General features: G+C 39.5%; 1 protein-coding gene across 1 annotated transcript; it reads right to left on the bottom strand.

Annotated features, from left to right (window-relative positions):
• Positions 1 to 997: 997 nt before the first annotated feature.
• LOC120732617 (endoribonuclease ZC3H12A) lies at positions 998 to 10,036 on the bottom strand. Its single transcript, XM_040030351.1, has 6 exons — positions 9,646 to 10,036; positions 8,243 to 8,676; positions 7,645 to 7,784; positions 4,369 to 4,603; positions 4,123 to 4,229; positions 998 to 3,996 (listed from the first exon to the last, which is right to left on the bottom strand). The coding sequence occupies exons 2-6, from the start codon at positions 8,614 to 8,616 to the stop codon at positions 2,954 to 2,956; spliced, it is 1,899 nt and encodes a 632-aa protein (XP_039886285.1). The 5' UTR covers positions 8,617 to 8,676; positions 9,646 to 10,036; the 3' UTR covers positions 998 to 2,953.
• Between the last annotated feature and the right edge of the window lie 237 nt (positions 10,037 to 10,273).

The raw sequence follows: 10,273 nt of genomic DNA on the forward strand, positions 1-10,273 counted from the left end.
ATAAACTCCATATAGACTTTGAAGTTAAGCTAAACGATCTGTCCCTGCAACCTGGACAATATAGAGACAAATGGAAAAGTTGACTCTTAATATAAAAACAACTCTCACCTTGTACCAGCATCAGTACGGATATGAGGCCTTTTCCCAGTGAGACAAATTACATCTGCAGGGACTGGTGATGCATGAAGTGCAAGATCTTAGTTATCTACTTTCTTTCCTATTATTATACACAAGTGTGATTGCATTTAACATTTGTTTTTAAATATAAGTTAGTTTTAAATCATGTCTGCATCGTTCAAGTGGCAAAAAAGGTATTTAGCATGCTCTCTCACACACTGACTGACACACACACACACACACACACACACACACACACACACACACGCTACAGCTCAACGGCGTTCACAAAATGGATTTGCAAAAGAAAATAAACAGCTGGTATGGGGTTAGTGGATTAATCCCAAACTAGTTCTTCGGGTTTATTTAATTCACTTGTAAATATCCCTCTGATGTTAATCAGAGACCAAACAACAGTGATCCTGATTGCCTCACAGATAGAATTGCTGCCAAACTGTCCTACTCAGTTTCACAAGAAACAGCGCAGCTCGTGTTGCAAGCCTGGACGAGAAACTGTTTTTTTCCCCCAGTGACTGAGGGAAAGGTAAGGGTGTGTGTGTGTGTGTGTGTGTGTGTGTGTGTGTGTGTGTGTGTGTGTGTGTGTGTGTGTGTATATCCTGTCTTTCATTGGGTGTAAAGTGGTAGCTGTGGACAGCAAAGACAGCCAATCACACTTACATTCACACCAATAGCCAATTTAGAATCACCAATTAAACCAACATGCATGTCTTTGGACTGTGGGAGGAAGCCAGAGAGAGCCCACACAGGTATGGGGAAACATGAAAATTCCACACAGAAAACTGGATTTAAACCACTGGCTGGCTCTCCACGCAACAGTGCTAATCCCCATCCCTTTGTGTTGTAATAGACTTCACACATATTATTATTACAATAGACTTTAATAGGTAGTGACAATGCATTTCCTAAATATTCTTACAATGAGTTCTAACACTAAACATTTGAAGTTAATGATCCAATATAAGAATAGAGAATACAAATCATTTATGAGAACTAAATTCCATAACTGTCATTTTTATACGTTATACTGTAGTCTCTCCTACACACACTAATCGGGACAGTTATTCAGAGAATGATTCATGAAGCTGATTCAGGTTTACAGAACAAATGATGATGACACATCAGCAAGTTCCTTTTGCTTGGGTCAAAGCCTTTTTTTAAGTTCAGTTTCAATTTCCTAGCAAGATCAGCATTTACACTGTATGGCAAAAACATGCAATGTTAGCTTATCTTTGTGGACTACATGACTTTTATATTTACTTATGAAGCTCACAGAGCAAGGACACCAAAGCTATTTCAGAAGTGGGGAACTAAAAGCAACAGAGTCGCTCTTTGGAGAGGCGTATGCCGTAAATCAAACTACTGACTTTACACTACAGAAAAACATGCCCTCTGTGACGTAACCTACTACAGGTTTTCTCATGCCAGATCTTATCAGGACAGGAACAAAATGCTGACAGGTAGGAACACTTCAAAATTATTGATATATCAAATGAAATACTCTTGAAAGTTTAAAGTTTGAGCTGGTTAATAAAGGAGAAACAAAATTCCCGAACAATAAAAACAATTTAAAAATGCAGCAGGACATCATCAGTTGCCTTTTCTAATGCAAAAACTCAAAAGTCACGATAGAAAAAAAATTCAGATAACGAATTCAACAATTAACTTTATTTTGGAAACCTCAGACAGAGGTGTAAAGTGGATGACTCAATGCCTCTTTAGATCAAAGACTACCTTAAGCCTGCACATTTAAGATGTAATTTCTGAAATGCTGAAGGTTGGATAGATGCAAACATTTATTAAGCATACGAGCAATGACAGAGACAGCATGCAGGAGTTCTATTTAGCTGTCTTTTTGTGGTGTTGTCTTTACAGTGAAGTAGATGAGCAGGATGTAGCTCTGAGGGTAACATGTTACCCTTACATGTAAAAGCTCTCTGGCCTGAGATGGAGAGGAGACATAAAGCCAACCTCACAGGGTAAATGCACTCCTAGTACTGGTTACATCAGGAAGGTCAAACATGCAGATCTATCTACTGTGGTGATAAGAAAGCAGCTGAAAATACCTTCTGTGTAACTTGTGTGACAAGTTACCATTGCATGAGCGTTTGATGTCCTCATTTTCTCCGTCCTCACTTGTCATGTTTGTTTAAAAAACAAAAACAAAAGCAAGATAGCAACAGCAAAAATGCTCTCAAAAAGGGGACTTCCCAAACCAGTTGGTTATGTCATGGTGGCTGTATCCATAGTTCATAAAGGTTTTTATAGCTCACCTACATAATTAGCGTTTCATTTTTCTTTTATTGTGGTATCTCAGCTACTTTCCTTTTAATAATATTTGGAAGCCTGGGTACTTTTCTGGACTGACTGCCAGTGTTTTTTAGTATACTGCAACTGTCCCTTGAAAGGATAATACTTGTCTGCAGGCTGTTTCTGAAGAACTGAGATTAAAAGTAGCACATAGTACAGCAACAGGTTATTTCATGAGAACTTAAAACTAATTAACTTTGATGCAATATGCATAAACAAATATGCATAAATGTAACAGTTTTCCATCTAGAGGCACTTTTTATCCAAAACATGGATGACAAAGACATATGACTCCAGTGTCATAAAAAATATATATATAACCTATAACAGATTAACTAAATCATTCATAAATAAAACAAAATGTTTCATTTTTACAGTATAATAGCACATTGCACAGAATTAGTTTTTAAATGACTCAGCTATAGGCACTATGCGACCTTCTGAAAAGGTGATAAGGATGCTATTGAGGTCAAGGCAAGTGGTAGTGACAGGTCTGAAAGAAGAATAATCAGAAAAGATCTCTTTGGGCTTTCAGCTTCAGTATCTCTGCAGCTAGTTTCTCAGCATTCATCAGATTTGGAAACATTTCCATGACAGTATCCACCAGATGTGGGTTGAAGATAGTTTTGAGCTTGTTGCGGAGTTCTAACCTTTGTGAGTCAAATGCAGCAGAAGATGGTTGTTGTCCCCTTGAATAGTACTGATGACTGTTGCTAGAGCAGCAAGAATTGTGGTAGTGTGAAGAACGAGTTGAAGAAGGGAGGCTATTTGGTCTGCTGGCTTGTGGTAACCCCTGAAAGGGATCTGACCAGTAATGTTGCTGAACATGGGTGCCTCCACTGTACTGGAAATGGCTGGGGAGGCTGCGCTGGTGGGAAACAGTGGGTGTGAGGGCATTTGGGTGATAGGCGCTGTATTGGGGTTGTGCCTGAGAGTCCATGTTTCCATGAAATTGCTGGTGAACTGTCGAGGGCATTGCATGAGAACAGCACTTGCAAGGCTGATTGATGTTATTTTTCTCTAAATGTACGGGAGAATTTGTGGCTCCAGGAGGAGCACTCTGATACTGTGGCCTGAGCATCTTTGAGTTGCGGAGGGAATGCGAAATATCAGAGTACTGACTCTCAAAAGAGCCAAGGCCTGAATCCAGGTACTCTTGAGACATGTTGGCATAGTAATGATTTGGCATCAAGTGCAACCCAGGCCACTCTTTCTGACACTGGGTTCCTGTTACAGAACACGGCATGTGATTTGGATTGTGTCTAGGATCCTCCCAGTACAGCAGCTTGTTTTCACTAACCTGAGAAGGAGGTGAGGAAGTCTGCTGATCTCTTTTGAGCTCTTTGTTGGAGTCTCGAGGATGAAAATAGGCATTTTGAGCAAGTGCGGGATCAGACTGAAGCTGTCTGGGTGACAATCTGGCATTTCTCTCTTCTTTTACAGTAGAAATCTGGGCTTTCTCTCTCAGTTCATCAGCCAAAGACAGATAGGGTTGGTTTACCCGCTCAGGATGGTAGAACTTACACTTTATGCCATACGTGCACTTTTTTTCTGTGATGGAGAAAAATAAGACACATAAGCAAAAAGATTTTTTGTTGATGAGATCTAATGTGGACAGCACATTCTCTGCTGCAGAAGAGGGTAACACTTCCTGATCGATATGCTAATCGTACCTACCGTATGGACAGAGTTGTCTCTTTTGCTCCGTAGGACGAGGCTTTTTCCGAAGGAAATTGTCAAGGCTGGGGCCGTGGCGACCCAAAGGGTCATCTGGGGGCATGAACCTGTAGAAAAATACAAAAATTGTAGAGTTCTTCATCCACTTGTACAACTCTGCTGTAAGCTGCAAATTCTTTTTCTGGAAAATTCACCACGGAAGGAAAATGTGGTATTTCACAGGCTCATACAGAAGAACAGGCTTACTTGTCATTCACAAAGGAGTACATGAGCAGCCTCTCTTCAATGCATTTCTTCCACTCAGGTCTTTCTGCTTGGAGGTCTCGGTAGGTGTCATTGGATACGATTATTCCATCGGACTCATACGCCAATTTGATAATAAAGCGGTCATCATAGCAAACCACTCGCTTGCCCCCAACACGGCGTGATGGAGTAAAGACAACGATTTTCCTTTTTTCAAGCTCCAGCAGAATGTGTTGATCTGAAAGTGCAACCAGTAATCAGTTACAGATCCAGAGTTGACATTTTACGCTGTATTAAATGATTTCGTGTATTCAACTGTACTGTGACACATTAAAAAGATGTGGATTTATTGAAAGATGCATGCCAAACCACAAGGTGAAAACAAAGTTTGTACAATTTTAACAAGGTTGAAAGTTAATATTTGCCTTTATTCTTTGAAAGAGCTTCAACTCTCCCAGGCAAGCTTTCTTGTCATTTCTTTATGTAGTCTTCAGGAATAGTTCTCCAGGCTTTTTAAAAGCTGCCAACATCCAATAAGCTCTTTATTGGATGTTGGCAGCCTTTTGTTCCCTTCTCTGTGAAGAGCATCCCACACTCCTTCCATAATGCTGATTTCAGTGCCTTGAGACAATTGTTGTTGTAATTTGGCACTATATAAATAAAACTAAAATTGAATTGAATTTCTAGGCCTGGGGAGGTCATTGTATTTTTTTCTTTTCTATCCAGGTATTTCTTTGCAAACTTGGTAATGTGTTATGAATCACTGTCATGCTGAAACATGAAGCTGCTGCCAATCAGACACCTCTGGGATGCTATTGCATGGTGGATCAAGATTCTGACAGCACTTTTCTATGTTCATACTTCCACAAAGCACTGGATGAAATGCAGGCCAAAGCCATGACAGAGCCTGCACCATGTTTTACAGATGGCTGCAGACATGTACTGTTGTACCTTTCTCCTGATCTCTTCTGAACAGAACCAAAAATTCTAACAGGATTCATCACTCCATAAGACCTGTTGCCACTGATTTTCAGTCCAGGTATTGTGTGTTTTGGCATACCTCAGCCTTTTCTCCCCGTTTCATTTCCTTAAGAATGGTTTTTGACAGCCACCATTTCACTGAAACCATTTCTGACGAGGCTTCAGTGAACAGTAGATGCATCTCTCTGGGCCTGTGTCAGATCTGGATTTTTTCCTATTTCTTAAAGACACGACTTTCAGATATACTTTGCGTGCTTTAGCAGAAAATTTCTAGAGTAAAACTTCGAAAAACCTTCATAAACCTTGGAGAATGATTGCTCAAGACCACTAATTTTTTTGGAATTAGAACATAAGGAAATGAGGGGTAGCTTAAGATTACTCTAGATCATGCTACGTGCAAGCTGAGTGAATAAATGCACGACAAAGACGCGCGCGCGCACACACACACACACACACACACACATTGATAGTGCTTCAAAACAAGTTAAGGGTAAGTGAAATGAACCTTGAACTCTGTGTGATGAACAAAAGACAGAAAACCTTATGTGATAGAAAAGCACTTTTCTAACTTCTGTCAAAACTTAACAACTTACTGTAAATAGATACCAGTAGTTAACTACAACATCAAGTACGGTAGGTGTGGAAAAAAAAACAACACAAAAAAAACAAAAAACAAACAAAAAAAATCCCCATCTCTACTTCCCGATGGGACTTTCCCACGAGTAACTACATGGTGATTTTTACTTCCTTGTTCAAAGATTGAAAAAAAGAACCTTTGGATTGCTCCACCCAGGCTGCACAGCTATTAATTCTTGAGAGCAACAAGGGGCTTATGCTCCAGGATGTGCCATCCTTTTTATTTAGTTGTTGTGCTGCAGGTGGTAATATTTACACAAAGATACACTGACATTATATTCATCTGGGCTTTATAAATACATGGACATAAGTGAATCAGTTGGGATAAATTTAGAACTCTATTATACACGACTGTCTGTGATTACAATATTGTAACCACCCAAAAACAGTCAGAGTGACTCATTTAAGTGTATTTCCACTTTCTCTTGCCATGGCCTGGTATGGAAATATTTTATGCTGGCCAACTAAATAATACCCTGTTTCACAACCTTAACTTTTTTTGCATAGATGTATTAGTTTTTCTGTAATATCTCCTGGCTCATGTGGGAATTATTCATGAATACAGAATTATGTGATAGAATTTCTAAGTTTTTCATTTCTTGCTTGAAAAATAACCTCTAAAACTCACTGTATAATACGGTATTTGTTTCTGTACTAACAAAGAAAAAAGCGTGAGTGGGGGAAGAAAAAAAATATCATCTTAGCACGACTTGTATGCAAAAACTAGAATAAATGGCAACCTCTCTGTTACAATAGTTGTGTGGGCTTATTTCATTTGTTTCAGTTCCTTATCAGTAAGAATTTGTTACCTTCTGAGTAAAACAATCAGGCTACCATTTAAGAACATCTTTAGTGATTTATTTATATCCATTTTAGCTACTTTTTGTTCTAAATCTATGGGTAAACATTCTGATTACAGTGTGGTTATGGCAGGATATACCCTGCAGATATTATCTCATTGTAAAGAAACTGAAACTTTAAGAGGCTAACATAGTCGGCACTTTAACAGAAGTGATCAGCTTATGTTGTAACCATTGCATGTGCCACACACTGAGCCCGGAGGGGAATTTTTTGTATCTTTTGTCTTATCTGACAGTTCAGAAGGTGTGGTTCTCATTCTCCTGGATTCACTGGTCTTGCCTGCTGCCAGGAGACTAAAATATAAACTTTTAGTCTTCTCTAACATTAAACTAACCAATAATGAGAAAATTAGCAGATGGTAGAACCAGACTGACTGCTAAAAGCAGTCAACGACTTTTCAATTCTAAGAATTTCTTTCATTGACAGCTTACAATGGACACCTTTTTACACATACAAAACCTGTTCTTTATTGGCCTGGACTCAAAGAGAACACAAGCACATCAAAATATTTTGTCAGCGATGCACACATCACATTTGTTTTTTCCCTCCAGCAATTAGTGAGTCTTAAGGATCTAATTCCATCTTTATGGTCGTGCTAACATCCAGCATGAAAATAATATCAGATTCATTTCTGTTTGAATCAAACCTTATTTGTCATTCACACCCCGTGTGAAAACTGCTTTTTGTGTCACCAGTATTAACCTCATTTAACTTCGCCTCACAGGGATGTTAGGCTGAAATTTGTCCCGTCTACTTGACGGGAAACATCTGTCTGCTTTGCTTTATTTCTGCCATCCTCACCTGTCAGGGGAGCATCAGCTCTGGGCAGCTCTTTGCGCCAGCTGGGAACGAACACAGTAATGCTAGTATGACCTCTGTCAAGGAAGAAGTTCACCGCCAGCTGAATCCCTTGGCATGAGAATACTTCCTTGTTGCCATGACTGTGGAAAAAAAAGAAGCATAAGAGATAACATGGGTTCAGTTAATCTGACCGAAAATAATCTAATCTAATTCATAGTCAAAAGGAGGCTTAACAAATTACACTGATCTGAGTAAACACCACGTCTTCAAATGCTGCTTAGAAGGAATCTTCCCTCTGGCTATTACCCAGTCCTAAAGTCACATATTGCACATAACTTCTGGTAAAAGGTGGGGATTCTGAGTAGAGGATCTAGAATTTGCATAATGTCTCAGCGGTCCATGCTAAAACATGCACGGGCAGTGCAGTCAACACCTCCTTTAAAAAGTCAAGTCACACGACGTTGCAGGAAAATAGAGAGTTAAATAAGACTTTGAAAAATAACTGTCCTTATTCAGAAAGTGTTCATAGCAGCTGTGACATTCATGGATTATGATTTAATCTGATAATCTACAGAGCAGGAAGTATCATCAGGATTACCTCATGGCAACATTGCTGCCGTCAATAACAACAGGCCTCAATTCTTCGTCCGGTTTGTTTTGGTCCCACAGCTGCATTGTGTTTTTGCAGGACCCAAGAGCCCCACTGGGAGGCTGCAGGGAGTCGTTTTGGCGTGTGCTCCTCTCGTCACTGTCAGAGCTGGAAATGCAAGGTACACTGCTGGTTCTGTTCTTAACGAGCTCTCCTAGCACCGCATTAGTGTCTGTGCTTAAGCCCTGTTTCCTCAAAGCAGCCATGACCTCTGATGGGGTGTAACCCAACTTCCTGAAGAAGTCCACTCTGAGCTGGAACTCCTCACTGTCTGCTTCCAGAGAGTCTGAAACTGAGCTCAGGCTGGGAAGAGCCTCGTCCATCCTGAAGCATCTGAGCCTCTTTTTTTCAGGAGCATAGAAGGTGAATTACATCAACTTGGTCTGGGTGAAAAAAATATGATATTCCATTAGTTACTAAAGGAGTTGTAGCTCATATAGTCTGAAATTTTACAAAGAGTAAAATAAAATATGATAATACACATTTCAGTGGCCGCACTAACCCATTAATTACATACCTCAATATTCTGTAATTTGTTTTATGTATGCTTCAACAAAATTCAGCCTTACATATTTGAAGTTTGTAAAAACTCTGGTGTCCCAACAAGATTTTTAGCTCTGAACTGACACCTCAAAACCAATTCCACCAACTTCGCCTTGTGAGATTAAGTAATCGTTAAAGATTTATACAGGCTACTAAAGTAGTGGAGTATGGTGATTAATGGATTAAACATTTAGACAAGTTAAACTGAATTAATCTTCTTCAACCTGTCATTTCTTAAGGATAACGCCAATATTTTGGCACACCCTGCTGCTTTAATTGAAAATGCGCTTCCTTCCTCTCTTCTCGTAGTCTTTTGAACTATAGTGTAAAAAAAAGAAACAAAGAAACAAGACATATCTGACGCCCAATGGACAGTCTCCAGCTGCATATAGCAAATTACGGTGACAGCTTCCAGATTAAGCACTTTAAGCAAGTAATTTATTTTTAATATCTTCTTGATAGACGTGTCAAGTTAGTTCTTACAGGCTGTAAGAGGCCTGTTGCAACATATCCTACTGTAAAGTTAGATCGCTTACTCATTTTCTTTTTACGCAAGTCAGCAGATCAGAAAGTAGGTCCTGCCCTGCTCTGTGTAACGTAGGCTACTCTTCGATAGCCCATGTTACACACAAATAAACAAACAAGGCAGAAAAGTGTACCTCTACCTGTACTGTATACGCCGACTTTACCTGGCACAGGTAAGAGCTCAGTTAGCCGTGCTACTAACGGGACATTTCCCCCGCTAAGCCCGATCGACAGATCACATTACAGTCAACAAATCTCACCGCAGAGGCGAGCCGTCATCTTACCTGCTCGGTTTCCTTCTGTTCTATTTAACAGCAGAGGCCACTTAAAGTTCGAGTTAATGTTTGGAAGCACTCTTAACTTTGAGGCTGTTCCTACTTCGTACAGTAGCACCGCCCTCTTGGAAATGATTTCTTCTCCTCTTCCTCCAGGCGCATGCATGCACAGCCATGAAAACATTTGAATATAAGAGAGATACGATAAGGTGTGCCTGTTTCCGCTGGCTGTCACTCACTCACTGTAGTATTCAAGTTTTTTTTCTTCTTTTTTCCATTTGTCAGCAGCAAGAAGAAAGAAAGTCTGAAATATCACAAAGAGTATCAAATAGCTCACGTTTCTAGTTGCTGTGTCCCCTTTAGGCAATGCGCAATAAGCCCGACCTCACAGCACTCTTACTGTATATCGTCTAAAAATAGAGCTTATTTGTTTTTCCAGTCAGTCTAGAGCTAAAATCGGAAAATGACACCAAACCAAAGTCAGTACGATTATATGTTATGAAACTGTGATTACAGGTAAAACTGATCTATGAAATATTTTGTCTCCACATTTTAGTTAATTTCCTTTTTTCCTGAGTATTTTACGTTTATATGGTTATTCACTTTATTCAATATATGCGTGTGTATTTTTAATAGT

The sequence above is a fragment of the Simochromis diagramma genome, unplaced genomic scaffold (genome assembly GCF_900408965.1).
Source record: "Simochromis diagramma unplaced genomic scaffold, fSimDia1.1 OVJJ01000361.1, whole genome shotgun sequence".
In the NCBI taxonomy this organism is placed as follows: Eukaryota; Metazoa; Chordata; class Actinopteri; order Cichliformes; family Cichlidae; genus Simochromis; species Simochromis diagramma.

Bases quoted from the DNA above. Each gene is read 5' to 3' on its own strand.
- LOC120732617 (XM_040030351.1), bottom strand. From the start codon at position 8,616: ATGGACGAGGCTCTTCCCAGCCTGAGCTCAGTTTCAGACTCTCTGGAA. The intron at 4,230-4,368 runs GTAAGCCTGTTC...ATTTTTCTACAG, and splicing joins TACTCCTTTGTGAATGACAA to GTTCATGCCCCCAGATGACC. The intron at 3,997-4,122 runs GTAGGTACGATT...TCTCCATCACAG, and splicing joins GAGACAACTCTGTCCATACG to AAAAAAAGTGCACGTATGGC.